The following is a 27,421-nucleotide window of genomic DNA, read 5'->3' on the forward strand; positions in this document are numbered from 1 at the left end:
GGAAGTGGTGTGGGGGAGGCGGCCCGCAGTGCAGGGGCGGCGCGGAGCGGCGCGGGGCCACAGACGGGTCGCAGCTCCGGGAACATGGCTCGCTTCGCTCTGACTGTTGTCCGGCAGTGAGTATGGCTGTGGCAGGCGCCTTTCTCTCCTCCTTGAGTGTATTGGAGCGGGCGAAGGGAACACGGGTCTGCCCTCCTCTCCCCTCCCTGCTCGCTCCGCCCGGGGAGGGCTGGCTTGGAAGCGCTTTTTCCGGGGCGCTTGCCCTGGGGCCGTCTCGTGTCGTCCCTCGTCTCACCCTAGCAACCCCGAGGGAGGACGGCAGGTCTTAGATAGCTGCGTCCCGTGTTTCAGATAAAGCGAGACCCGGAGGAGCAAGGGATCGGGGTTCGTAGGCACTTGGTGGCTGCACCCAAAACGGTGCCCAGACAGGTCCACAGACCTGTCTGGGCACCGTTTTTGCTCCCCGGCAGATTGCAAAGAGTTTGCAGAATTACTCGTCCGTGGCTGATGTTTTTGATGCCGGCTGCCTTCTGCTATCCTCTCTGTTTCTGAGGTTCCCCCTCGTTTCCCCAGTCAGTCAGCCCCCCAGGCACATATATGAGACTTCTTTCCTTTCCCCAGAGGTTACAGTTCTGGGAGAGAAAAGAGGGTCACAACTCTGATCTCAGCAGACCGTATCATCCTAAATAAATGTTTTTTATTATCATAACATTACACGGAGCTGACTGCTGATAGGTCTTCATGTTTCTTATCTTTTCTTATCAACATGTATTTGCCAAGTGTTAACGGGAGATGAGATGAAAATCAGGGTAGTTAAGAGCATAGATTTTTCTTTTTTTTTTTTTGCGAGATGGAGCTCGCTCTGTCTGTCACCCAGCCTGGAGTGCAGTGGCGCTATCTCTGTTCACTGCAACCTCCCGCCTCCCGGGTTCAAGCGATTCTCCTGCCTCAGCCTCCCGAGTAGCTGGGATTACAGGCATGCGCCACCATGCCCGACGGATTTTTGTATTTTTAGTAGAGACGGGGTTTCACCATGTTGGCCAGGCAGGTCTCGAAATCCTGACCTTAAGTGATCCACCCATCTCGGCCTCGCAAAGTGTTGGGATTACAGGCGTGAGCCACCGCGCCCTGCTAAGAGCACAGATTTTTCAGGCAAGGTAGACCTCGGTTGGAATCTGTTCTCTAGCTAAGAGCCAGGTAGCCTGGACTTAAGTTTCCTGATATGCAAATGATAGTGCCTATCTCACTATTTTAATGTGAGAATTAAATGGGGGACAGGTAAAGTGTATGATGCAACAGGGGAAGAAATATATCTGAGAAATAACTTCTATAAAGACAGCTCCAATAAAAGTGCAGTTTATTCCCAAATACGAACGTATAGTTTAGCACACCAGCATTTTGTGTGGGTACTGTGTGCCAGTAGACTGGATCATACAGATAAATAACATACCATTTCTGCATTCAAGCTCACAAGGGACATTAATATGATTTAACTTTGTCAATTGACTTGAACTGCTATCTTTTCTGGCCTGTCCTTCCTTTATAAGAAAGATAATCTTAAGAATCCTCTAAAATTGTCCGTTTGGGATTAGCAGGATTTTAATGCCTACCTTAGAAATCTAGTTCCTCCCTATCTCTTCTCCCACCCCTTTCGGTTGTATAGAATGCCTTGGGAGAATTCTTAACTTACTAAAGGTCATACAGCTAACTGGTAGCAGAACAGGAACTAGAGGCCTGATCACCCTTTCTTCCAATGTTAGAGCACTTTCTAGACGCCTGACCCAGCCAGCCCAGTGTCATATTTAAAATTGAAACTCAGACCATCAAGGTGGTTTACCCCTGTAATCCTAGCATGTTGGGAGGCGGAAGTGAGTGGATCCCTTGAGCACAGCAGTTCAAGACCAGCCTGGGCAACATGGTGAAACCTCCTTTCTACCAAAAAAAAGCTGAGTGTAGTGGTGTATGCCTGTGAACCCAGCTAATAGGGAGGCTGAGGCAGGAAGATCACTTGGATCACGTGAGCCTGGGAAGTCAGGGCTTATAGTGAGCTGTGATTGGGCCACTGCACCCCAGCCTAGGTGACATAGTGAGACCCTGTCTCAAAAAGAAAAAAAAAAAAAAAAAAGAAAACTCAGAAGTTGTAGAATATTTGGGTTAAGGCAACCCCTAAAAAGATGATTCCTATTTAGATTCTTAATAGACAACAGTCATACAAATGTGGATTTTATTCCCTTCCTGCTGCTTAAAAAGGGTTTGATTCCGGAGGCCCTCATAGGAATCATTTAAAAAATAAGTCTTAATACACTGTTGTAATTAAAACCTGACAGTTTAGTGAGTTAAGGACTGATATCCTCGTTTTTCACATGAGGCAGCTGAGACAGAGACGCCTTGTAACTTGCTTAAAGTCACATGGCAAGTTGAGGAAGTAGGAGTTTAACCAAAGCAACTTTACCACTCACCGTCTTTTGTTTCCTACTTAATGTGTTACAACCTGGTATTTGTAGATTACTTGAACATCACCAGCCGTTTTTGAGGCTACTTTTTATTCTCTTAATATAATTGTGTGGAGTTATGACAATAGTTTGTTTTGTTCTGTTTTATGTGTAGGAAGATGGAGTGAGAGTGTTGAAATAATTGATAGGGCTGGTCCAGTGCTTTCCTGTCTGGACCATCCCTCTTCTTGTCTTCAGAGTTCTCAAAACCAAAACCTGGTGATTCTTTCAGGAAAAGAAGTGATTTTAAATTTGACTTATCACCATAGTTAAATGTAATGACTTTTTGAAGAGTTAGAGAATTTTATTGGACTTACCTCTTCAGATAATGCAAAAAAATCTTTAAAGCAATTTAAGTTCAACAGAACCCATTAGGAATCTTGTGCTGTTCCTGTATGTGGTTTATCTTTCGTCATACTTTGACATGGAAGTACCAGTGTGTATCATTTCTGGAATAGACTGCCCAAGGCTCCAGAATTTAAGTCTGTCATCATTGTCAGACTGTAACTTCTCATGATCTTATGGCACAGCATTGTTGAAAACTCCAACACGTGTAGTTGGCATTACCATCACCTATCCAGCACTATTGAAGGGTCTGGTTCCTTGAAATGTTATTTGTAGGTGTTTGCAGTTAGTCCCAGGCAAAACCATCCATTTCACTTCCTTTTTTTTTTTTCTGGCAGGGCGGGGGAGATATGTGTGCCTTTATTAGCTGAGCCACTACTGGAGGGGGATGAAGCGGGAGGAGTGGGTGGCCCCGAGGCCGGGCCGGCAGTGCCTCACCGGCTCGTAGGTGATGGAGAACTCGCCCAGGTAGTGGCCGATCATCTCTGGCTTGATCTCCACCTGGTTGAAGGTCTTGCCGTTTTAGACGCCCACCATGCTGCCCACCATCTCGGGCAGGATGATCATGTCCCCCAGGTACGTCTTCACTACTTCCGGCTTCTGCACTTCCGGCTTCGTGGCCTTGCGCAGGCGCTTGGGCAGTAAGTGCTGTTTCCGCCACAGGCCCGGGTTCAGCTTCCGCCGCTGGCAAGCACTGTAGAGTTGCATCAGCTGCTGGTAAGAAGTGTCCCGCTGCTGGTCCGAGTCCACGCCCCGGTAGGTGAATTTGGGGAACGTCAGCTTCTGCTCTACCTCTGCCATCTTGCCGGATCCTCAGAAAAGTTCATTTCCATTTTTAGGCAGCTCTTAAAACTTTAATATTTTTTGGCAAACTAAATTTAATTTACTTTTAATGATTTAAAAATGAATTAGTAAAGTTTTTTTGTTTTTGCTTTTTATTTATTTATTTTTTTGAGACGGAGTTTCACTCTTGTTACCCAGGCTGGAGTGCAATGGCAAGATCTCGGCTCGCCACAACCTCCGCCTCCTGGGTTCAAGCGATTCTCCTGCCTCAGCCTCCCAGTAGCTGGGATTACAGGCATGCGCCACCACGCCCGGCTACTTTTTACTTTTAGTAGAGTTGGGGTTTCTCCATGTTGGTCAGGCTGGTCTCGAACTCCCGACCTCAGGTTATCCGCCCACCTCGGCCTCCCAAAGTGTTGGGATTACAGGCGTGAGCCCCCGCACCTGGCCGAATTAGTAAAGTTATTGACAGCAAGACTCATTTAGTTTTCTTACTGTACCTCTGTTGGCAGTTACTTTTTGTGTAAGGCTAATAATCGTTCTGTATATTAATAAAGCAAGCAAAATACTATTAGGTAATCTGTAATTTAGTACTTTTATAAAGCTAATACTTTTATAAAATTTTAATGCTTTATAAAAGTATAAAGGTACTTTGTACAGATACTTTATAAAGATCAAGGACAGCCAAAAGTCCTGTAATCCCAGCGCTTTGGGAGGCCGAGGTGGGTGGATCACCTGAGGCCAGGAGTTGAAGACCAGCCTGGCCAACGTGGTGAAACCCCGTCTGTACTAAAAATACAAAAAATTAGCCGGGCGTGGTGGCAGGCGCCTGTAAATCCCAGCCACTCAGAAGGCTGAGGCAGGAGAATCTCTTGAACCCGGGAGGCGGAGGTTGCAGTGAGCCCATATTGCGCCATTGCACTCCAGCCTGGGAAACGAGTGAAACTCCCTCTCAAAAAAAAAGGACAGCCAGAAGTCTAGTGTTACTAGCTCTTGAAATCTTCTATATTTGCAAATGAGTTTATTAGTGTAAAGGAATTAGGACTAAGCTGTATTCGTGATATCAGGTGAGGGTTTACATTTACATTTACACTAAAGAACATCTATTTTGAAAACTTGACCCAAATTTGCACTGATTTCCCATGATTTGTCCCTCCTTTGTAGCAAGCTTCGTATTGTGTGTTGAATTTGAATTCCTTAAAAGGAATTAAAGGAAATTGAGCTTTCTATATGATTTTTGAAGAAATGCTGCAGAGTATAAATCCAGACTAAGAGGACAAAATATCTTTTAAGTAAGAACTGTGAGATAACCTACAAAATGAATGATGTATATTTGTAGGTCCTATAAATGGCTGATCCTAAGACTTAACATCTTGGCATAAGCACTTGGATTCCTGCAGAGTCAGGTTTCTGTTTTGGAAATGGACCACACTGCAGATTTTGAAAATGAGTGGTGTTATTCCTGACTCCTTCAAAATATATCCCTCTGACCTTTCAGCTTCGTTCACCTTCTCTGCTGCTATCGCAAGTCAGACTTGGTTAAGGGAAAAAGATTAATAATAAAACTGTTTTAGCCATCAGCTTTCCCTTTCCATTCCCCAAGCATACTAATTACACAGTTACTTCAAGGATTTATATAAACCTCTCAATAAAGCTGATAAAAGCTGTAAAATTAAATATTTATGAAAGCTTTTGGAAAAAAATCTATTTTTGGATTCCTACTCTTTAATATTTATAAAGTGATTTGAACGCAGAAATGCCAAATAGAACTAAACCGAATGCTGTGAGTGTTAATACTATTGAGTCTGCAGCAGCCTCTGTTGATATACGGCTAAACGAAGCCTTCATTATGTCGCAGCGGTTATGCTGCTTTCACTGAAAATCGTTAGATGGTGGGGCAGTACTTTTACGAAACTATCAAATTTCTGGGATTCCATTTTTTAGAAAGTGACATTTTGACAATATAAACCTTTGTTTTAATTTGCATCTTTCATTATCTACTTTGATTAAATAAAAATGCTGAGTTAATCTTTTGAGCGAGTATACAAAAGGTAATCATCTCTGCCAAATTTCTGTGATTGTAAATACTGAGTTTTTTGGTGGCTCTCACATGATTTCCTGGTTGGTAGATTATTAAATTTCTTCTCACCCCTGATTTCAAAATGAGGGTGTGTCTTTGGCTTTGGCTGGAAATTGTGTTAGCTATGTTAAAAGAAAAACTTCACACAAATTAGACTTTGTTTATTTGAGCAAAGAAATGATTCATACATCAGGCAGCACCTAAACAAGTAAAGCTTCAGAGTGCTCAACCCAGCGACATAGGCAGGCAATATTTATAGACAGAGAAGGGAAGTGACATGGCCAGGCATGGTGGCTCACACCTATAAACCCAGCACTTTGGGAGGCCAAGGCAAGAGGATCACCTTAGGTCTGGAGTTCGAGACCAGCCTGGCCAACATGGTGAAACCGTGTCTCTACTAAACACAAAAATTAGCTGGACGTGGTGGCACTTGCCTGTAATCCCAGCTATTTGGGAGGCTGAGGCAGGAGAATCGCTTGAACCCTGGAGTTGGAGGTTGCAGTAAGCCAAGATCACACCACTGCACTCCAGCCTAGGCTGCATAGTGAGACCCCATCAGGAAAAAAAAAAAAAAAGAAAAAGGATGTGACATATAAGAAGTAGCCTGATTGGTTACAGCTCCACTTTGCCTTATTGGGACATGTCTGAGCAGTTTGCAGCCCATAATTGGCTGAAAGCTCAGCTGCCATGATTGGCTGAGACTTGGTTCTTATTACAGGAATATACTCTCAAATTATGTTGTAGTTTGTTTACATATTAAGTTAGGTGACAGCTCCCTAGGCATGGAGGCAGTTTTAGGCCAGGTTTAATTAAAGGGCTACAAGCCACTGTCTAACGAGGATGTTATTTGTGTTGAAATAACAGATATTTTATTCTTGGTCTCAGCAATATTTTGAGGCTGAGACAGGAAGTGAATCCAATACATGGTAACTGTTTTCTAGGTTAAAGATGACAGGTTCCCCATGTTTACCCTGAATGCTTCTGCTTTATCCATCTGAATGGTAGAGGTTGATATCCTCTTTCATGCCCATTTTTTAAGATTCTGAATGACTTTTGGAGTGTAGGAAATCGTTTTTCTTGTTGTTGTTGTTTTTTTGAGTTGAAGTCTCGCTTTTGTCGCCCAGGCTGGAGTGCAATGGCACGATCTGGCTCACCACAACCTCCGCCTCCTGGATTCAAGCGATTCTTCTGCCTCAGCCTCCTGAGTAGCTGGGACTACAGGCGCCCACCACCATGCCCGGCTAATTTTTGTACTTTTAGTAGAGACGGAGTTTCACCATATTGGCCAGGCAGGTCTTGAACTCCTCACCTCGTGATCTGCCCACCTCGGCCTCCCAAAGTGCTGGGATTACAGGCATGAGCCACCACGCCTGGCCAGTTCTGTGTAATTGTATTTCTTTATCATACATTTATTTTGTAAGCTAATACATCTGCATATTTAGAAATCAAAACAATTCTCCCTAATCTTCCTATTCTCCCCGCAACCAATAGGTAACCATGTTTATTAGTTTCATGTTTATCCTTTCATTGTTTCTTTGTGCATATCCAGTGTTTATTTCCCTCCTTCCTAAAAAGGTAGCTTTCTTTTTATATTATTCTATACCTTGCTTTTTCTACTTAATCATATCTCTTGGTGAGCATTCCGTATCTACATGTAATCTCTCTCTTTAAAGGACACATTTACATAGAATTCCATTAGGTAGATATGACACTGTTTATTTGTTAATATAAGTAATGGTTATTCTGGCCACAGTTAAGGAAACTAATTTCCTTGTTAACGGACATTTGGGTTGTTTATAATCTGTTGCTACTAGAAATAATACTGTAGCTAATGATCTTTTTTTTTTTTTTTTTGTGAGATAGGGTCTCGCTCTGTCATCCATACTGGAGTGCAGTGGTGTGATCGCAGCTCACTGCAACCTCTGCCTCCCAAGCTTAAGCAATTCTCATGCCTCAGTCTCCCAAGTAGCTGGGATTATAGGCGCCTGCCACCAGACCTGGCTAATATTTGTGTTTTTAGTGGAGACGGGGTTTCACCATGTTGGCCAGGCTGGTCTCGAACTCCTGACCTCAAGTGATCCATACTCACCTCAGCCTCCCAAAGTACTGGGATTACAGGCGTGAGCCACCACACCTGGCCGCAAATGATCTTTTAAATATGAGTGAATTCAGTTATTTCCAGTAATTGGGTTATTGGGTAAAAGGGTAAACAGATTTGTCATTTTGATAGATGTTTCCAGATGACCCTCTCTAGGCAAAAGTACATTCATGAAGTTCTGTCATTTCCCAGGATTTTCTCCAGACCCTGGGCATGTTGAGGGTATGCAGTCCCTGCTTGTGCCTTTAAGAAACTGGAGCCAGGATAGACACACAGCTACAAAGTCAGTTAGCACACAGATGAAAATTTATGTCGGTAGTGCCAGGGGACAGTGGGAGCATAGAGTGTGGGTATTAAACAGAGTAGGTAGATGGGGAATGGTACTGGGGAGGGGGGCCACCTAAAAGAACCCGGTCTTGTGTTGGGTCTTAAAGAACATTCGTATTGGCCAAAGCCGGCAGTCTGCATCTTGGCGGAGGTTGGCACACAGCTGTCTTTGTAAACAGGCATCAGGACTCCAGGCCGAGGCCTGAGTTTATGATTCTGACTTCCAGGTCTGGTAGATTTTTTTTCTACATCTGAGTAAATCAATCCTTTGTGACATTTTAATTATTACAAACTAGTGCTTCACTTAAAAACAATGGAACGATCATTTTCCATCAAAATCAAGGAAATGCAAATTAAAATTAAAGTGGGATGAATTGTTCAGGTACCAGATTGGCACAGATTGAAGAAACCTTACACCACTGAGTCTTGTTGAGGGTGGTATACCACACTACAGGGTGGTGTAACTTGCTATGACACTTTGGCGTTACCTAATAAAGCTGGGTATTTGCACACCTTATGGCCCAGCAATTCTAGTGCTAGGTTGGGTCAGCAAACATTTAAGTAGCGCTCAAAGAAATCTCAACTGAATTCTCCTTGATTCTGCTTTTCATGTATTTGACAAGTGCATTTATTGTTCACCTGTTCTGCTGTCTGTCCAGTGTTGCCCATGCACTTCTGGCCCTTTTCCCCCCACCAGCCTCAGTAACCCCAGTTATTTTGTGACAGAGTTTCCAGTTCTTTTCCCCTGCTGGTTGCTTCAGATTGCTTTGATTTGTTTTGGTATTTTAGTTTTTAAAAGTGTAGTACTCAAACCTCAGTTCAGTGTGCAGTTGGTCTGCAAGATAGCTGTCAGTACTACAAAAAATAACTGCTGAAGGCCTAGGAACTAAGAGAAGGCAGGGGGTTCTGAAGGTTTGTGGACTTCTCTCGCATTCCATTCAGATTCTCTTTCACTTGCTCATTCAGTCCAGCAGTGAAGAGACTGACTCTCACGTTTTTGGTCCTGCTGCCAGTGAGAGTAGTTTTGATCAATATATTTCTTTTAACAACATTATTTGGCTAAAATGGTATTTGCATTATATTTTTTAGTAGGATTTTCCATTTGCAATCCACTTAAGATTGGTTCCTGATCTATATGTTTTAGTTTGGAGTAGTTTGAAGTTCTTAGCTCTTCATTAAAGAAGATGATTGCAAATATTAGTTTAGAATAAATTGTTTTTACGGGTTGGATTATGAATTATGTTACAAGTTTCATAAGATATCTTTATTAGTATAATTACACTTCATTGCTTCTTTTTTTTTCCTCCTCTCAAAAATAGTATAATTTGGCTAATAAGTTTTTCTCTTTCTATTTTAGTGGAGAAACAAGATTTAACAAGGAGAAGATAATTCAAGGTTGGTATAATCCGATTGTTATTTTAGCTCTCACCCTTGTGTTAATAAGATGTGTGAGTTAAGCAGATTTGGTGGGGTGGGGTAGACTGGGGGCAGCTCCATTGTGAATTGGGATTACAGAATCAAAGCATCTTAACCACAGAAATACGATCAGAAATATGGTCAGGGCTGTTAGTAACCAGGAGGAATAAATCTCTCAAGTGAACTGGGTGTGAAGTACAGTTCTCCAAGTTATTATTTATGTATAGCTTCAAAGTGGTTCTGTCAGCTGATTAATTATATTGGGTCCGGGTGTCTTAAAATATAACTGTCTGGATTTGAAATTATTCTATATTTGGAAGCATGAAGTTTACTGACCAGTGTTAATGGTATTTTTTCTGCTAAGATATTTTAGTTTTAGTAGTAATAAAGGTTTAAAAAAAGAACGATTTTCATATGTGGTTGTTACTTTATTCTGAAGAGATTCTTTCTCCCTTTTTCTGTTAATTTGGACTCAGATCTTTTATTTGCCCTGTGATCCAGCTAATCTGGCTTTTTAAGAATATCTTGGGTGAACTTTAGGCTAGACATGCTATTTCTATGCTGTGATTATAAAAGCTTTTAGTTTTATTTTTTTGGTTAGGGACTTCTGGGGTTTACAAAAACTGATTTTCATATTCCATGAGCCTGACTCCCTTTTATGGGCACTAACTGGTCTGATTCTCAAAGGAACCTTTGTTTTCAGACAAAATATGCCCCACCCAGGTTATCCTTTGGACTGAGGCCTCTTACCACCTGGCCTTTGGTATTGCTCACTTCTCTTATTTCCTAAGGCATTGACAGTGGAACGTCAAGAAAGTTTTTGTGTTCACACTTGTTTTAGGTTTGTGTTCTTTTCCTGACCCTGTCAGTTGGATACTTTAGTTCTTTAAGTTACAGCCTTTTGTGTGTAAGCATTCAAGGCTCATATATTCCTTTTTTTTTTTTTCCTTTTTTTTTTTTTTGTTGAGGCAGGGTCTCACTCTGCCGCTCCAGCTGGAGTACAGTGGCACGATCTGAGCTCACTGCACCCTCTGCCTCTCGGGTTCAAGCAATTTCTCATGCCTCAGCCTCCTGAGTAATTGGGATTACAGGCTCATGTCACCATGCCCAGCTAATTTTTCTATTTTTGGTAGAGATGGGGTTTCACCATGTTGACCGGGCTGGTCTTGAACTCCTGACCTCAGGTGATCTGCCCGCCTCGGTGTCCCAGAGTGCTGAGATGACAGGTGTGAGCCGCTGCACCCGGCCTCAAGGCTTATATATTTCTAAGTACTGTTTTTGTTTGCATGCCCATAGTTTTGACACGTGGTAATGTGGTAAGCATTCAGCACTAAGTATTTTAAATTCCCATTGAGTGACTTCCATTGTAAATGCTTTTGTGTTCTGTCAGTATGGTTTATTTGATGATACTTCTTTGAAATGTGTTAATTATGGTCAGTTTTTATAATTTTTCCATTGTATGCTTCAGAAAAATCTATAATCCCTCATTGTTGGCACTGGAGTTATGTATCAAATAATCAGCCTTCTCGATTTTGATTTTCAAATCTTACACACTTTATTAACTTTATAAATGCACTAGTTTGCCTGCATGTCCTAAATATCAATTTATGAGTACAGTATTTTTAATTCCCTGCTGCGGTGGCCAGTTTGCCCTTTAATAGTTGAAATTCTGTCCATTTTTGGTTTCTGTGTTCTGCTTTTGTACAGACTGAGGTTATTTTATTAGGCTTACACAAGTTTAAATGATTACATCTGAGTAAATGGGATCATTGATTTTTTTTTTTTTTTTTTTTTTTTTTTTTGAGACGGAGTCTCGCTCTGTGCCCCAGGCTGGAGTGCAGTGGCGCGATCTCGGCTCACTGCAAGCTCCGCCTCCCGGGTTTACGCCATTCTCCTGCCTCAGCCTCCCGGGTAGCTGGGACTACAGGCGCCCACCACCTCGCCCGGCTAATTTTCTTGTATTTTTAGTAGAGACGGGGTTTCACTGTGTTCGCCAGGATGGTCTCAATCTCCTGACCTCGTGATCCGCCCGCCTCGGCCTCCCAAAGTGCTGGGGTTACAGGCTTGAGCCACCGCGCCCGGCCCCATTGATTTTTTTATAGTGGTCCCCAAATCCTTAGTGAGACTTTTGCCATAAAGTCTTACTTTTCTGATAGTAATATAGCTACTTGAGCTGTTTTGGAGATGGAATTTCACTGGTATGTATTTTTCCATCTCATTCCTTTCACCCTTTGTGTGTACTCATGTTTAAGTGTTATCTCATAAATAGTATGTAGCTACATTTTGGCTCTTTTAAAAATATATATAATTTGTCTTTGTTTTTTTTTTTTTTTTTTTGAGACAGAGTCTTGCTCTGTCGCCCAGGGTGGACTGCAGTGGTGCGATCTCGGCTCACTGCAGCCTCTGCCTCCCGGCTTCGAGCAGTTCTGCTGCCCCAGCCTCCCGAGTAGCTGGGATTACAGGTGCTTGCTGCCACACCTGGCTACTTTTTGTCTGTTCGTTTGTTTGTTTATTTATTTATTTATTTTGAGATGGAGTCTCATTCTGTCACCCAGGTTGGAGTGCAATGGCGTGATCTTGGCTCCTGCAACCTCTGCCTCCCAGGTTCAAGTGATTCTCCTGTCTCAGCCTCCCGAGTAGCTGGGACTACAGGTGTGTGCCACCAGGCCCGGCTAATTTTTGTATTTTTAGTAGAGACGGAGTTTCACCACGTTGGTCAGGCTGGTCTTGAACTTCTGACCTCGTGATCCACCCATCTCAGCCTCCCAAAGTGCTGGGATTACAGGTGTGAGCCACCACGCCCGACCTAATTTTTGTATTTTTAGTAGAGACGGGGTTTCACCATGTTGGCCAGGCAGGTCTCGAACTCCTGACCTCAGGTGATCCACCTGCCTTGGCCTCCCAAAGTGTTGGGATTACAGGCGTGAGCCACCACGCCTGGCCTAGAATTTGTCTTTTGGCTAGCAGTAGTGGCTGTTTGCCTTTATTCTGGTCACTGATGTGTTTTGATTTTTTTTCTTTGTTGTTGTTTCCCCCTTCTTTTTCTAGTCTTTCTTTTTTATCTTACCTGCTTTTACTTCTTAAGTGCTTGGTTTTTTCCTGTTCAACACTCTCTTACTTTCCCCACTACCTTTGAATTGATGTACCATTTCATTCTTTTCATGGTTATCTTAAAAGTTTTACCCTCATACCTGTCTTAGCCAGGGCTGCTGTAACAGAGTATCATGGACTCAGTGGCTTGAACAGTACACAGTTCTAGAGACTGAGAATTCCAAGATCAGGGTGCCAGCAGATCCAGTGTCTGTGGAGGGCCTGATTCCTGGTTTGCAGACTGCTGTCCTCTGGTTAATATCCTCACATGGCAGAGAGAGAGAACGAGAGCACTTATAAGGACACTAATCCTGTTCATGAGGGCTCCACCCTAGGATCTAATCACCTCCCAAAGGCCTGCCTCCTAATACCGTCACATTGAGGGTTAGGATATCAACATTTGAATTTTGGGGGGACACATTCACTCTGACAGTACCTAATAAAGTATAATATTAATATCCCCTCTTCCAAAAAATACAAATAACTTGTCTAGTAGCTTAGTCCTGTCTTTTTTTAATTGCTTGAGGTAGATGACATTATCTTCATTTGTTTAGATGGCATTTAAATTTATGAATATATTTGCAAGTTTCTCTGCTCCTCATTTGTTTTCATCTCAGACCATTTCTGAAGTACATTCTTTGAAAAGTCCTCTAGTGTATATAGAGCAGCTGGTGGTAAACGCAGTGGCTTCAGTCAGTACACACTTCGAACTGGGGATTCTCTCAGCCCTTGGAAGATAGCATTCTGCAGTGTTTGGTTCCACTTTTCCTGGTAGGAGGTTTCTGTCAGCTGAATGGTGTTCCATGGTAGGAAGTGGGTCTTTCTCTGTAACTTCGTTTAAACTCTTCAATTTTGGTATTCTTCAGTTTCTCATAATGTATCTAGGAGGGTTTTTTTTAAAAAAATTTATCCTGCTTGATTTTCATGTGTTTTCTTATTCTGTGAAATTCTCAGCTATTTTCTTTTCATATTCCTCTCCTTCATTTTTTCTATTCTTTTTTTTTTTTTTTTTTGGTTATGGAATTTCACTCTTGTTGCCCAGGCTGGAGTGCTGGATGCTGTGGTGTGATCTCGGCTCACTGTAACCTCCGCCTCCTGGGCTCAAGCAATTTTCCTGCCTCAGCCTCCCAAGTAGCTGGGATTACAGGTGTGCTCCACCACGCCCAGCTAATTTTGTATTTTTAGTAGAGACAGGATTTCTCTATGTTGGCCAGGCTGGTTTCAAACTCCTGACCTGGAGTGATCCACCCACCTCAGCCTCCCAAAGTGTTGGGATTGCAGGCGTGAGCCACCATGCCCAGCCATTTTTTTTCTGTTCTTTTAGCGTTCCAATTAGATGCATGTTATAAACTGAATGTTTTTCTTCCCAAAAGTTACATGTTGAAATCATAACTCCCAATATGATGACATTAGGAGGTGGGGTCTTTGGGCGGTCATTAGGTCACAAGGGTACAGCCCTCATGAATGGAATTTATGCGAGACACCGGAGAGCTCTTTCCTCTTTGTGCCATGGGAGCACTGAAGGAGAAGTCAGCAGCCTGTAACGTGGAGAGGGCCCTCACCAGAACCCAACCATGATGGTACCCTCATCTCAAACTTCCAGCCTCCACAACTGTGAGAAATAAATATCTGTTGTTAATAAGCCACCCAGTCTGTAGTACTTTGTTATAGCAACTAAGACAATGCATCATTAGGAATTCTCATTCTTTCCTTTGGAACTCTTGATATATCTGAGCTGTGTTCTGTCTCCTTGTATCTGTGCTGTGTACTGGGCAATACCTTCTGCCCTGTCTGAGTTCATTAAACCTCCTTTCATCCAAGCCTCTGTTTATCCATCAAGGGCCCCCCACCCAGCCCCTGGCAGTTCTGATTTTTATTATTAAAAGATCTATTTGGTGATTTTAGAAAACTGTCTGCTTATTTTTGATGCTTACTGTTAATTGCTTGTTTTTGTGATTCTGTCTTTATGTTTTATTCATAGTCATTGTAAAGTCCATATTTGCTGATTTCAACGTCTGAAGTCTTGATGGGTGGCTTTGGTTTGTGATAGATTATTTTCTTGTGTGTTGAATCTTTGGCTAAACAATGACTTGTTCTAAATTAGTGGAAAACCTGTTAGCCTCTTTTGAGAATGATTTGCTCTGAAGAGGATTTGTATTTTATTTTACCACAGGCCTGAGGCTGCACATTAAGACTCCTTACAGGAGCCCTTGCTCCCAAGAATTTTGTGTTTAGTCCTCCCGCTTGCCGTCCGCTCCAGCAGGCCTCCTCCCCCAGCCCCACCAGCCTGTCCTGGTAGCCCACCACCGTCATTTTCTTCATGTCGGTTTCACAGTTCAGCGCAGGGTGTTGGGGTTGCTTTGCTTTGTCCCTTGGAGATTTTTTATACGTTCTGTGGGTCCAGCAATGCAGCACACACACACACACAAACATACACACACACACAGACACACACACAGACACACACACACAAACATACACACACACACACAAACATACACACAGGCACACACACACAAACATACAGGCACACACAGACACACACACATACACACGCACAGACACACACAGACACACACACACAAACATACACACAGGCACACACACACACAAACATACAGGCACACACAGACACACACATACACACACACAGACACAGACACACACACACAAACATACACAGGCACACACAGACACATACACACATACACACACAGACACAAACACACACACAGACACACACACACACAAACATATACACACAGACACACACACACAAACATACACACACAGACACACAAATACACACACACAGACACACACACAAACATACACATATGCACACAGACACACACAGACACACTCACAGACACACAAACACACACACACACACACACATGCACGCCATTTAGATCTTTTGTAGTAGGAGGTCCCTTCAGAGTGTCCAGTCAGCCGTTATCCTGGAAATAGAGGTTTCAAAGCATTTTTTAAATGAAAAAGGAAAAGAAAGGGAGGGAGGAAGGAAAGAGGAAAAGTAATACCATTATAATACTGAGCATTTGGATGATGGGAATGAAGAAGGAAAAAACTTTTAGATGATGGTCCTACCATCCCAACACATTACCTGTAAGATCAGAGCCAATTATTGAAGAGATGGGCAAACATAAAAGAGGGAAAAGCTAAGACATTTGTGTCTCATCATCACCTAATTCCCATTAGGCAAGCATTCTTTTGGAAAATAATTGAATACCTGAGCCTTTATAGACTTACAACTTACTTTTACTTGCTAATAACTCCCTGAAAAGTTATGTGGAAAAGTCCTTAAAAAAATCTTTCATTAAAATACAGATAAATGCAGCCTATATTTTCTACATGTGATTTATACATCTCTTATATGTAGTTTTGAATGTTATTGTTCCTCTTCTTAATATATCACAGGACAAGGAGTAGATGTACCTCTTTCAGAAACTGGATTTAGACAAGCTGCAGCTGCTGGTATATTTCTGAATAATGTGAAGTTTACTCATGCTTTCTCCAGTGATCTCATGAGGACAAAGCAGGTAAATTTTTTTATTTATTTGTTTTGAGACAAAGCCTCACTCTGTGCCCAGGCTAGAGTGCAGTGGTGCAGTCTCTGTTCACTGCAACCTCCATCTCCTGGGTTCAAGTGATTCTCATGCCTCAGCCTCCCAAATAGCTGGGATTACAGGTGTGTGCCACCACACCTGGCTGATTTTTGTAATTTTAGTAGAGATGGCGTTTTACCATGTTGCTAGTCTCAAACTCCTAACCTCTGGTGATCCACCCGCCTTAGCCTCCCAAAGTGCTGAGATTACAGGCGTGAACCACCACGCTCAGCAACAGGTGAGTTTAGAGTTAAGGTCTAATATGATGTACCAAAAGTCTCAACAATTGTATAATCTTGAAAAATCTGCTACCAGAGTCTGTAGGGAATTAAACCCCACACAGACATGACCTTCCTCAACAGAACTTATTTATTTTAATTTTATTTTGTACTTTAAAAAAAAATAATTTTTAAATTAGAGTAGCCTAGAAAAAACTGTCTAACAAGAATATAAATAAGCTATTATGAGAGAGCAGGGAGAAATGACAGGAGAAATTAACCCACCGTGACATCAGGTATTATGATTACCTGATAGAGTAAGAAACCACCATGTCACTGTAAAGAAATAAAAGACTTGTTAGAAATATCTTCAGGGAGCAGATTACTATAAAAATGAAAAACCAGTTGGGCATGGTGGCTCATGCCTGTAATCTCTGCACTTTGGGAGGCCGAGGCGGGTGGATCACTTGAGGTCAGGAGTTCAAGACCAGCCTGGCCAACATGGTGAAACCCTGTCTCTACTACAAATGCAAAAATTTACCGGATGTGGTGGCGTGCACCTTAATCCCAGCTACTCAGAAGACTGAGGCAGGAGAATCGCTTGAACCCAGGAGGCAGAGGTTGCAGTGAGCCAAGATTGTGCCATTGCACTCCAGCTTGGGCTACAGAGCAAGACTCTGTCTTGAAAATAAAAAAAAAAAGTAAAATAAAAACGAATGCAGTCTACCTCTAAAACCTCAATGGAGGGAGAGTTTTGTGACCAACTGTGAGTGAACTATTGTTGGAATTTCATCTCCCCCATAAACAATTAGAAAATGTGACAAAATATGCAAAACCACTGTTTTCAGACATTAGACTTTGGGCACTGTGGGCCTATGATGCCTGAATGAAGTGGAACAAAGAAGGTGAGCCCTAGAAGTGTCCTGGTTTTCTGGCTGAAGCCATTTCTAGACTCTGGTAGGCGAAGCCAAGTAGAGCTTAGAGGTCTCGGTGAGTTAAGGAGACAAAACTTGGAATTTGGGGAGGTTAATTTCTACATAACTAAAATTTGTGGGTCAGAGTACTGGAAGAAAGAGGTGGATAGAGAAATAACTCTAGAAATATGTACAAGAATCTCCTTAAATTGAAACATTTCTTGAAACAAATGATAATTGAAACACAACATACCAAAACCTGTGGGATACAGCAAAAACATTAGGGAAGTTTATAGCTATAAGGGCCTACATCAAAAGAAGAAAAACTCCAAATAAACATCTAACAATGCATCTTAAAGAACTAGAAAAGCCACTTGGGGAGGCCGGGATGGGAGGATTGCCTGAGCTCAGGAGTTCAAGACCAGCCTGGGCAACATGGTGAAACACTGTCTCCACTGAAATAACAAATCAGCCCGGCGTGGTGGCAGGTGCCTGTAATCCAATCCCAGCTACTCAGGAGGCCGAGGCATGAGAATTGCTTGAACCTGGGAGGCAGAGGCTGCAGTGAGCTGTGACTGTGCCACTGCACTCCAGCCTGGGCAACAAAGCAAAACCTTGTCTTTAAAAAAAAAAAAAAAAAAAAAAAAAAAGAAAGAACTGGAAAAGCAAGAGTAAACCAAACCCAAAATTATTAGAAGAAAAATAATAATGATCAGAGTACAAATAATTGAAATGAAAACTCCAAAAGATCAGTGAAATGATAAATTGGCATTTTGAAGATAAAATTGACAGACCTTTAGGTAGACTTAACTAAAAGCAATAAAGATCCAAATAGATAATATCAGATGTAAAAGGAGATATTACAACCAGTATCTCAGAAATTCAAAGGAGCATTAAGGGCTACTATCAGCAACTATATGCCAAAAAATTGGAAAGTCTAGAGGAAATGCACAGATTCCTAGATACATGCATCCTACCATATTGAACCAGGAAGAAATCCAAAGCCTAAACAGGATAATAACAAGTAACAAGATTGAAGCCATTATAAAAGTCTCCCAGTAAAGAAGAGTCTGGGACCTGATGGCTTCACTGCTGAATTCTACCAAACATCTAAAGTACTAATACCAATCCTACTCAAACTATTCCATAAAATAGAGGAGGAGGGAATACTTTCAAACTTATTCTATGAGGCCTGTAGTATCCTGATACCAAAACCAGACAAAGACACATTAAAAGAAGAAAACTGCAGGTCACTATTCCTGATGAAGATTGATGCAAAAATCCTTAACAAAATACTAGCAAACCAAATTCAACAATACCGTTAGAAAGATCATTCTTCCTGACCAAGTGGAATTAATCTCAGGGATGCAAGGATGGTTCAACATAAACAAATGAATCAATGTGATACATTATATCAACAGAATGAAGGACAGAAACCATATGATCATTTCAATTGAGGCTGAAAAAGCATTTGATGAAATTTAACATCCCTTCATGATGAAAACCCAAAAACAACCTAGATATAGAAGTAACAATATAAAACAATGCAATAAAAGCCTCAACACAATAAAAGCCATATGCAATAGACCCACAGCTTGTATCATAGTGAGTGAGGAGAAACTGAAAGCCTTTCCTCTAAGATCTAGAACAAGACAAGGAGGCCCATTGTCACCACTGTTATTCAGCATAGTACTGGAAGTATTAGCTAGAGCAATCAGACAAGAGAAAGAAATAACATTTAAATTGGAAAGGAAGAAATCAAATTATCCTTGTTTGCAGATTATATGATCTTATATTTGGAAAAACTTGAAAACTCCACCAAAAAACAATTAGAACTGATACGTTTGGCAAAGTTGCAGGATACAAAACAGTGTACAAAAATCAGTAGCATTTGAATATGCCAACAATGAATAATCTGAAAAAGAAATTAAGAAGTAATCTCATTTACAGTAGCCACAAATAAAATTAAATACTCAGGAATTAACCAAAGAAATGAAAGAGCTCCACAAGGAAAACTATAAGACACAGATGAAAGAAGTTGAAGAGGACAACAAAAAAATGGAAAGATATTCTATGTTCATGGATTAAAAGAGTCAATATTGTTAAAATGTTCCTACATTTTAGCAATCTACAGATTCAATGCAATTTCTATCAAAATACCAATGACATTCTTCACAGAAGTAGAAAACAGCATCCTAAAATTTATGTGGAACTACAAAAGACCCAGAATAGTCAAAGCCATCCTTAGCAAAAACAACAAAACTGGAAGAATCACATTACAGGACTTCAAATTATACAAAGAGCTATAGAAACCAAAATAGCGTGGCACTTACATAAAAACAGACACATAGCCAGTGGACCAGAATAGAGAACCCAGAAACAAATCCATACATCTGCAGCTGCAGCAAATTCATTTTTTATGAAGATGCCAAGAAGATACATTAGGAGAGTCTCTTCAATAAATAGTGCTTGGAAAACTGGATATCCATATACAGAAGAATGAAACTAGACCCCTGTCTTTTTCCATGTATAAATATCAAATAAAAATGGATTGAAGACTTAAATCTAAGACCTTAGACTGTGAAACTACTACAATAAAACATTGGGGAAACTCTCAAGAACATGTTCTGGCCAGAGATTTCTTGAGCAATACACTGCAAGCACTGGCAACCAAAGCAAAAATGGACAAATGGGATCACATCAAGTTTAAAAGCTTTGGTGCAGCAAAGGAATCAATCAACAAAGTGAAGAGACAACCCATAGAATGGGAGAAAATATTTGTAAACTACCCATCTGACAAGGGATTAATAGCCAGAGTATAGATGGAGCTCAAACAACTTTATAGGAAAAAATGTAATAATCCAATTAAAAATGGGCAAGATGTCTGAATAGATGTTTCTCAGAAGACAGACAAATGACAAAGAGACATATGAAAAGGTGCTCATCATTGGTAATCGGAGAAATGCAATCCAGACTACAATGAGATATCATTTTACCCCAGTTAAAATGGCTTTTATCCAAAAGACAGGCAATAACACATGCAGGCAAGGCTGTGGAGAAAAGGGAACCCTTGTACACTGTTGGTGGGAATGGGAATTAGTACGACCACTGTGAAAAACTGTTTGGAAGGAGGTCCCTCAAAAAACTACAAACAGAGCTACCATGTGGTCCAGAAGTCCCACTGCTAGGTACGTTCCGGAAGAAAGGAAATCAGGATATTGAAGAGATACCTGCACTCCCATGTTTATTGCAGCACTTTTTACAATAGCCAAGATTTGGAAATAACCCAGATGTCCATTAGCAGATGAATGAAAAAAGGAAATGGACACATACACACAATGAAGTACTTTTCAGCCACAAAAGAGTGAGATCCTGTCATTTGCAACAACATGGATGGAATTGGAGGTCATTATGTTAAGTGAAGTAAGCCAGGCACAGAAAGACAAACTTGCCATGTTCTCACTTATTTGTTGGAGCAAAAAATTAAAACAGTTGAACTCATGGAGATGGGGAGTAGAAGGATGGTGACCAGAGTCTGGGAAAGGTAGTAGGGCGAGGTGTTGGGGAAGTGGGGATGGTTAATGCATACAAAAAGAAAGAATGAATAGGACCTAGTATTTGATAACACAACAGGGCGGCTATAGTCAATAATAATTTAATTGCACATTTGAAAATAACTAAAAGGATATAACTGGATTGTTCATAACAGAAAGGATAAATGCTTATGGGGATGTATACCCTGATGACCGGGATGTGATTGTCATGCATTGCATGCCCGTATCCAAGTGTCTCATATGCCCCATAAATACATACATTTACTGTATACCCACAAAGATTAAAGATTAAAAACAGAAAAAAGTCAAAAAATGGAAACCTCAGTGGAAGTACTAAATTGTAGATCATACACAGCTAAAGTGATCATTAACTCATAGATAAATGTGTGATAATAACCTAAATGTAGCATGGTGTGATAGATTTAAAATATGAGAGTTTAGTTGGGCACAGTGGCTGGGACCTGAAATCCCAGCACTTTGGGAGGCCAAAGCGGGAAGATCACTTCAGCTCAGGAGTTTGAGACCAGCCTGGGCAACATAGAGACCTCGTCTCTGCAAAAACTAAAAAAGTTAGCTGCGGGTGGTGGCGCTTGCCTGTAGTCCCAGCTGCTTGGGAGGCTGGGGTAGGAGGATCACTTGAGCCCAGGGAGTTGAGGCTGTAGTGAATCGTGACTGTGTCACTTCACTCCAGTCTGGGTGACAGAGCGAGACCTTGTCTGAAAAAAAAAGTCCCTTTAAAAAATAAATAAAATATGAGAGTTTAGAAGACATGAAGAGCATGATGAGAAGTTCTGGTGTCATTCAGAAAGAGCAGAGAGAATGGGGAATGGGGAGGAAGAGGTGATATTCAGAGGTTATAGAATATTGACAATTTTATAGAATTGTTGAAAGACAGATCCAAGAAGTGTACCAAATCCCAACCAGGATAAATAAAAAAGAAACCCATATCTACATTAATTATAGCAAAATTGCAAGACTCCAAAGAATAAGGAGGAAAAAAATCATCCATTAAAGACCATTAGTTAGGCTTTCATCAGATGTGTTCATATTGATGATTTCTTTATTGTGCTGAGAAATAATAAGGATTAACCTAGAGTTTTATACCCAGCAAGATTTTTTTCTGCTGTGTAGGTGAAATGACATTTCAGACAAAGAGATCCTGAAGTAACTTTGAAAGGAAAAATGAAAAAGAAGGAAAATAATTCCAGAAGGGAGATCTGAGTTTCAGAATACAATAGTGAACAAAGAAATTGGTAAAGGTATAGGAAAATGCAAGGAAATATTGACAATACATGTAAAACAGTATGCTGATGATGTCTAATTTGTCGGGAAATGTGTTTTTAAAAAAGGCAGATCATGGACCTAAATTATTTCCAGAGTTTTGCAAATACAGGGTCACTTTTCAATCAAAAATCGCTAGACATACAATGAGAAGGAAATGCGAATAAAAATGAGCTAAAGACAACAAACAGCCACATGACTTACCTGATGGAGTTATCAGACACGAGCTTTAAAGTAACTATATTTTTGTATAGGTGCAAGATGTAGAATTTCAGCAGAGAACTATAAAAAATAAACTGTAAAAAAGAGCCAAATGCAAATTCTAGAACTGAAAATACAATTGGAATTAAGGCACACAATGGATGGGTTTAACAACAATTTAGACACATTTGAATGGCGAATTAAGGAGCTAGAACAGGGATCAGTAAACGTTGTCTGCAAAGAGCCAGATAGTAATTTTTGTAGGGTTTATAGCCTGTACAGTCTTGTTACACCTGTTCAAGTCTGCGGTCATAGCAAGAAAGCAGCCATCGACGATGCATCAGTGAATGCTGTGGCTGTGTCCCAGTGAAATACTTGATTTACAAAAGCAGATGATGGTCTGGATTGTGCTGACTTCTGAACTAGAAGATAGGTTCGAAGAGAATATCAAAATCAGGAATGAAGAGACAGGGATGCGCAGTACACAGAGAGGCAACTTTTGCAAAGAAAAATCATTTCTAATTTCTTTTTTTTTTTGAGATGGATTCTCGTTCTGTCACCCAGGCTGGAGTGCAGTAGCGTGATCTCGGCTCACTGCAACCTCAGCCTCCCGAGTTCAAGCGATTCTCCTGCCTCAGCCTCCAGAGTAGCTGGGACTACAGGCGTGAGCCACCACATCCGGCTAATTTTTTGTATTTTTAGTAGAGTTAGGGTTTCACCATATTGGCCAGATGGTCTCGATCTCCTGACCTCATGACCCACCCACCTTGGCCTCCAAAAGTGCTGGGATTACAGGCGTGACCCACTGTACCTGGCTCTAGTTATTTTTTGTTCGCTAAGATGACATAGATTCTTTCAGTGTTTCCACCAGAATGGTGATTATTTTTATTAAAAAAAGGAACAATTGTCTTGATTTTCAGACCATGCATGGAATTTTGGAGAAAAGCAAAGTTTGCAAAGATATGACAGTAAAGTATGATTCAAGACTTCGGGAAAGGGTAAGTAACTTATTTACATGTTATTCTTCACCATAAATTATCAGTAAGCCACCGCAGTTTGTCACTTGGCTAAAAGCTAAATGCATTTCTGCTAAGGATTTTCAATCAGTGAAAATATTTAAGAATCTACCATATGACAGTCACTGTTACATGCCCTCATATATAGCATCTTATTAAAATCAAGCAAGATAAGCATCTTAAGGTATAAAAGAGGGCACACTCATAAGAACTTAACACAGTATAGAAGAGTTTAAAGGTGAAAAATATGGATATTGCATAATTCATGTAACCTAGCTACTGCTGATGGACAGCTAGGTTTTCACTAGATTCCCACTGATGTAAATAACGTTAAACTAAACATCTTTGTAGTTAATTCATTGTAGACCTATAGATTTCTAGAAATGGACATCAGTGAGTGTATACTTTTTTAAAGGCTTTTATATACATATTGCCAAGTTGCTTTCCAGAAAACCTGTGCCAATTTATAGTCCCGTGAATGACCTAGGAGAAAGTTTTGTTTTTTCACACCAACAATTGGTATTATTAGACTGTGATTTCCCAATTTAATAGCTTAAGAATGGTGCCATGTGGCTGGCATGATGGCCTGTAATCTCAGCACTTTGGGAGGCTGAGGTGGGCAGATCACTTGAGTTCAGGAGATTGAGACCATCCTGGCTAACATGGTAAAACACCGTCTTTACTAAAAATACAAAAGATTAGCCGGGTGTGGTGGCACGTGCCTGTAGTCCCAGCTACTCAGGAGGCTGAGGCAGGAGAATCGTTTGAACCCGGGAGGCGGAGCTTGCAGTGAGCTGAGATCGCGCCACTGCACTCCAGCCTGGGTGACAGAGCGAGACTCCATCTCAAAAAAAAAAAAAAGGAAAAAAAAAGAAATAGATCTCTCATGTTAATGTCTTAAAACTCAACTTCCTTGTAACTATGGTGATATGTTTGTTTAACTATTTCATACTGCTGTCATTGGGATCAAATGGGATAGTATGTGTGGATGGGAGGTGGCTGAGTTGGTACCTTTTGCATGTTAATCTCTAGTCCTACAATCTGTGCAAATCTCTGTATTTATGTGTTCAATAAATTCCCACCATCTACTTAAGATTGCTTAGCAAGTTATTTTAAAATAACCCGTTTGGACTAAGTGTACAACTCAATATTTCAATTATATTTTCTAAGGTTCATGGCCCTCTACTGAGTACATTCTCATTATCAGTTCAGAGGAGATACAATAAATTAAGTGGAGGAGATTTAGCTTATTCCTGAGATGAATGTTCTAAATTTGCCATAAACATAAACTTAATTGTTATATTGCAGTCTCCTTTGAGAAACTGTTATCTGTTGGACTATTTCAGAAATACGGGGTTGTAGAAGGCAAAGCGCTAAGTGAGATGAGGGCCATGGCCAAAGCAGCCAGGGAGGAGTGCCCTGTGTTTACACCGCCCGGAGGAGAGACGCTGGACCAGGTGTGTGGCGCTACTGATGTCAGATGGTTGAATTAAGACTCATAAATTAGATGTTTTGGAATTTTAGCTAAGCAGTTTGAATGTTGCTTGGTTCATTCTCTTTTCCTTTTTAAATTATCTATTTACTTAGCAAATTATTCTTTTCTATTTAAAATCTTATTTATTCTTCAGTTGCCTTTGTCATTACTGATAATGGACTTAAGGAAAGTTGTTATTGGGTGGTACTTCTAAAAAAGACCTTTGACTATGAAGCAGTGGCTTAGTGGTGGGAGTGGAGTTCAAAGAGGGTGATCGGGCAAGTCACTCGAGGTGAAGTAACTCAAAACATGAAGTCCTCAAGCCTCCGCTGCCGCCTCCGCTCTGTTCGTGACGGCATCCCTGTGCTTGCATTTCTTCCTCCACTGCCTCCTCCGCTCTGTTCATGACGGCGTCCCTGTGCTTGCATTTCTTCAGTATTCTGCTTTGAATTGCATTATTGGTGATTCCCCCAACCCACCACCACCTCCTTAATCTTTATCTTAATTTTCTTGAAAATACATTACTTTAGTAAGGGAAGGATTTGTTGCTGCTGTTGTTCCAGTGGCACTGAAGTGCCAGAGACAGCTTCCTGTTAGCACTGTTTTATGAGTTTCTGTTGGCTTGTAGATTTCCCTAACTAGACCGTGAGTGCTTTGAAGTCAGGAATTGGGAACTGTATCTTCTTCTTCTTGGTCTGCATGGTGCTTTCATAGTTCCAGAAATGTGGTGGATGCTTATATACATATATATGTCCCTGAAACTACTGATTGAAGGAATAGAAATGTAGATGGAGATTCTTCTGTTTGTGTAGTACTTGGCATTCAATATTAGAAAAAAATCCAGTCAGTTATGTTCTATGTTAACATTTTAAGGAAATCATTAATGGCACTTTATTTTGACTTTTATTTCTTTTCTTGTAGGTGAAAATGCGTGGAATAGACTTTTTTGAATTTCTTTGTCAGCTAATCCTGAAAGAAGCAGATCAAAAAGAACAGTTTTCCCAAGGATCTCCAGGCAACTGTCTGGAAACTTCTTTGGCAGAGATATTTCCTTTAGGAAAAAATTGCAGCTCTAAAGTTAATTCAGACAGTGGTGTTCCAGGATTAGCAGCCAGTGTCTTAGTTGTGAGTCACGGTGCTTACATGAGAAGTCTGTTTGATTATTTTCTGACTGACCTTAAGTGTTCCTTACCAGCCACTCTGCGCAGATCCGAAGTTATGTCAGTTACTCCCAATACAGGGATGAGTCTCTTTATCATAAACTTTGAGGAAGGAAGAGAAGTTAAACCAACGGTTCAGTGTATTTGTATGAACCTACAGGATCATCTAAATGGACTGACTGAAACTCGCTAAGGTTAAATCTGCATCAAAATTTAACCATTTTGAGCCTCGGAAGGGAGTGCCATTGGCTTTATTTACTTCTCTTCTCTGCTAGTGCTGATTTGGAAACAGTTAAAAGCCAATTTTTAGCTCAAATGGAATCATAGCCACATAAAACTTTAACGGACAACTAAATAGAATTAACTTATTTTGTCTAAGTACAGTTGTCATTTTCCAGAATAATTTTACCACCCTGCTACGTGTCGTCTCTGGATTGCACGTGGATGATGAAGGAACTCAGTATTGAAAGTTGGGGGATTAGTAACCTCATTAACAACGGTTTCTTTTTCATTTTAGCCTGTTTTAATGGCTGTTGGTAAGATACTGGTTTTTTTTAGTATCTCATCCAGTGCTTGGAAGAAAGAATGGTTTATAATTCCCAATACATGTTTATATTGACTATGTGTTATATTTTTAAAATCCTTTAAATAAAAAATCCTTATAAGTTTATGTAAAGCAAAATAACACTAGCATGTTTTACATAGAAATCAACTGTTGGAATATTTTATTCTAGAGGGCTTGAAATGTGGATGAATACAGATTATGATTACAGGATGGTCTGGGGGAAGAAGTTAAAACATTTGATTTAAATACAGGAAAGAAGGAATCTTGGAGCAGAAGATAAAAGAACAGCCTTTTCTAAACAATACCTTGCAAAAGTCAAGTTAGTGGAAACCAGGAAAGCCAAAAAAAATGAAGAATATCCACTTGCTTCTTATCTAACCTATAGGCTGAAGAATTTCCAGTTTGAGGAAGGCTCTAAAGAAAGTAAACAGTTAACAGTACACCACACAGTAATCTCAGAATAAAAGAGGGACCTTCTTTGTAAAGAATGGTGCTCTAGGCTGGGCTCAGTGACTCACACCTGTAATCCCAGCACTTTGGGAGGCTGAGACGGACGGATCACAAGGTCAGGAGTTCAAGACCAGCCTGGCCAACATGGTGAAACCCTGTCTCTACTAAAAATACAAAAATTAGCCAGACGTGGTGGCAGGCGCCTGTAATCCCAGCTACTTGGGAGGTTGGGGCTGGAGAATCGCTTGAACCCGGGAGGCGGAGGTTGCAGTGAGCCGAGATCGCACCACTTCACTCCAGCCTGGGTGACAGAGGGGATGACAGAGGGTTC

At 40.9% G+C, this 27,421-nt stretch overlaps 1 protein-coding gene and 1 pseudogene across 1 annotated transcript; one reads left to right on the forward strand and one right to left on the reverse strand.

Annotated features, from left to right (window-relative positions):
• The first annotated feature begins 2 nt into the window (after window positions 1–2).
• TIGAR (TP53 induced glycolysis regulatory phosphatase) lies at window positions 3–26,783 on the forward strand. The gene is made up of 6 exons (XM_007967273.3): window positions 3–116; window positions 9,483–9,520; window positions 16,070–16,191; window positions 23,346–23,423; window positions 24,788–24,898; window positions 25,837–26,783. Exons 1-6 carry the CDS (start codon window positions 85–87, stop codon window positions 26,266–26,268), a joined length of 813 nt encoding a protein of 270 aa, XP_007965464.3. The 5' UTR covers window positions 3–84; the 3' UTR covers window positions 26,269–26,783.
• On the reverse strand, window positions 3,126–3,732 carry LOC103218412 (small ribosomal subunit protein uS19 pseudogene; annotated as a pseudogene).
• Window positions 26,784–27,421: the final 638 nt, after the last annotated feature.

Source organism: Chlorocebus sabaeus, chromosome 11, assembly GCF_047675955.1.
Source record: "Chlorocebus sabaeus isolate Y175 chromosome 11, mChlSab1.0.hap1, whole genome shotgun sequence".
Lineage (NCBI taxonomy): Eukaryota > Metazoa > Chordata > Mammalia > Primates > Cercopithecidae > Chlorocebus > Chlorocebus sabaeus.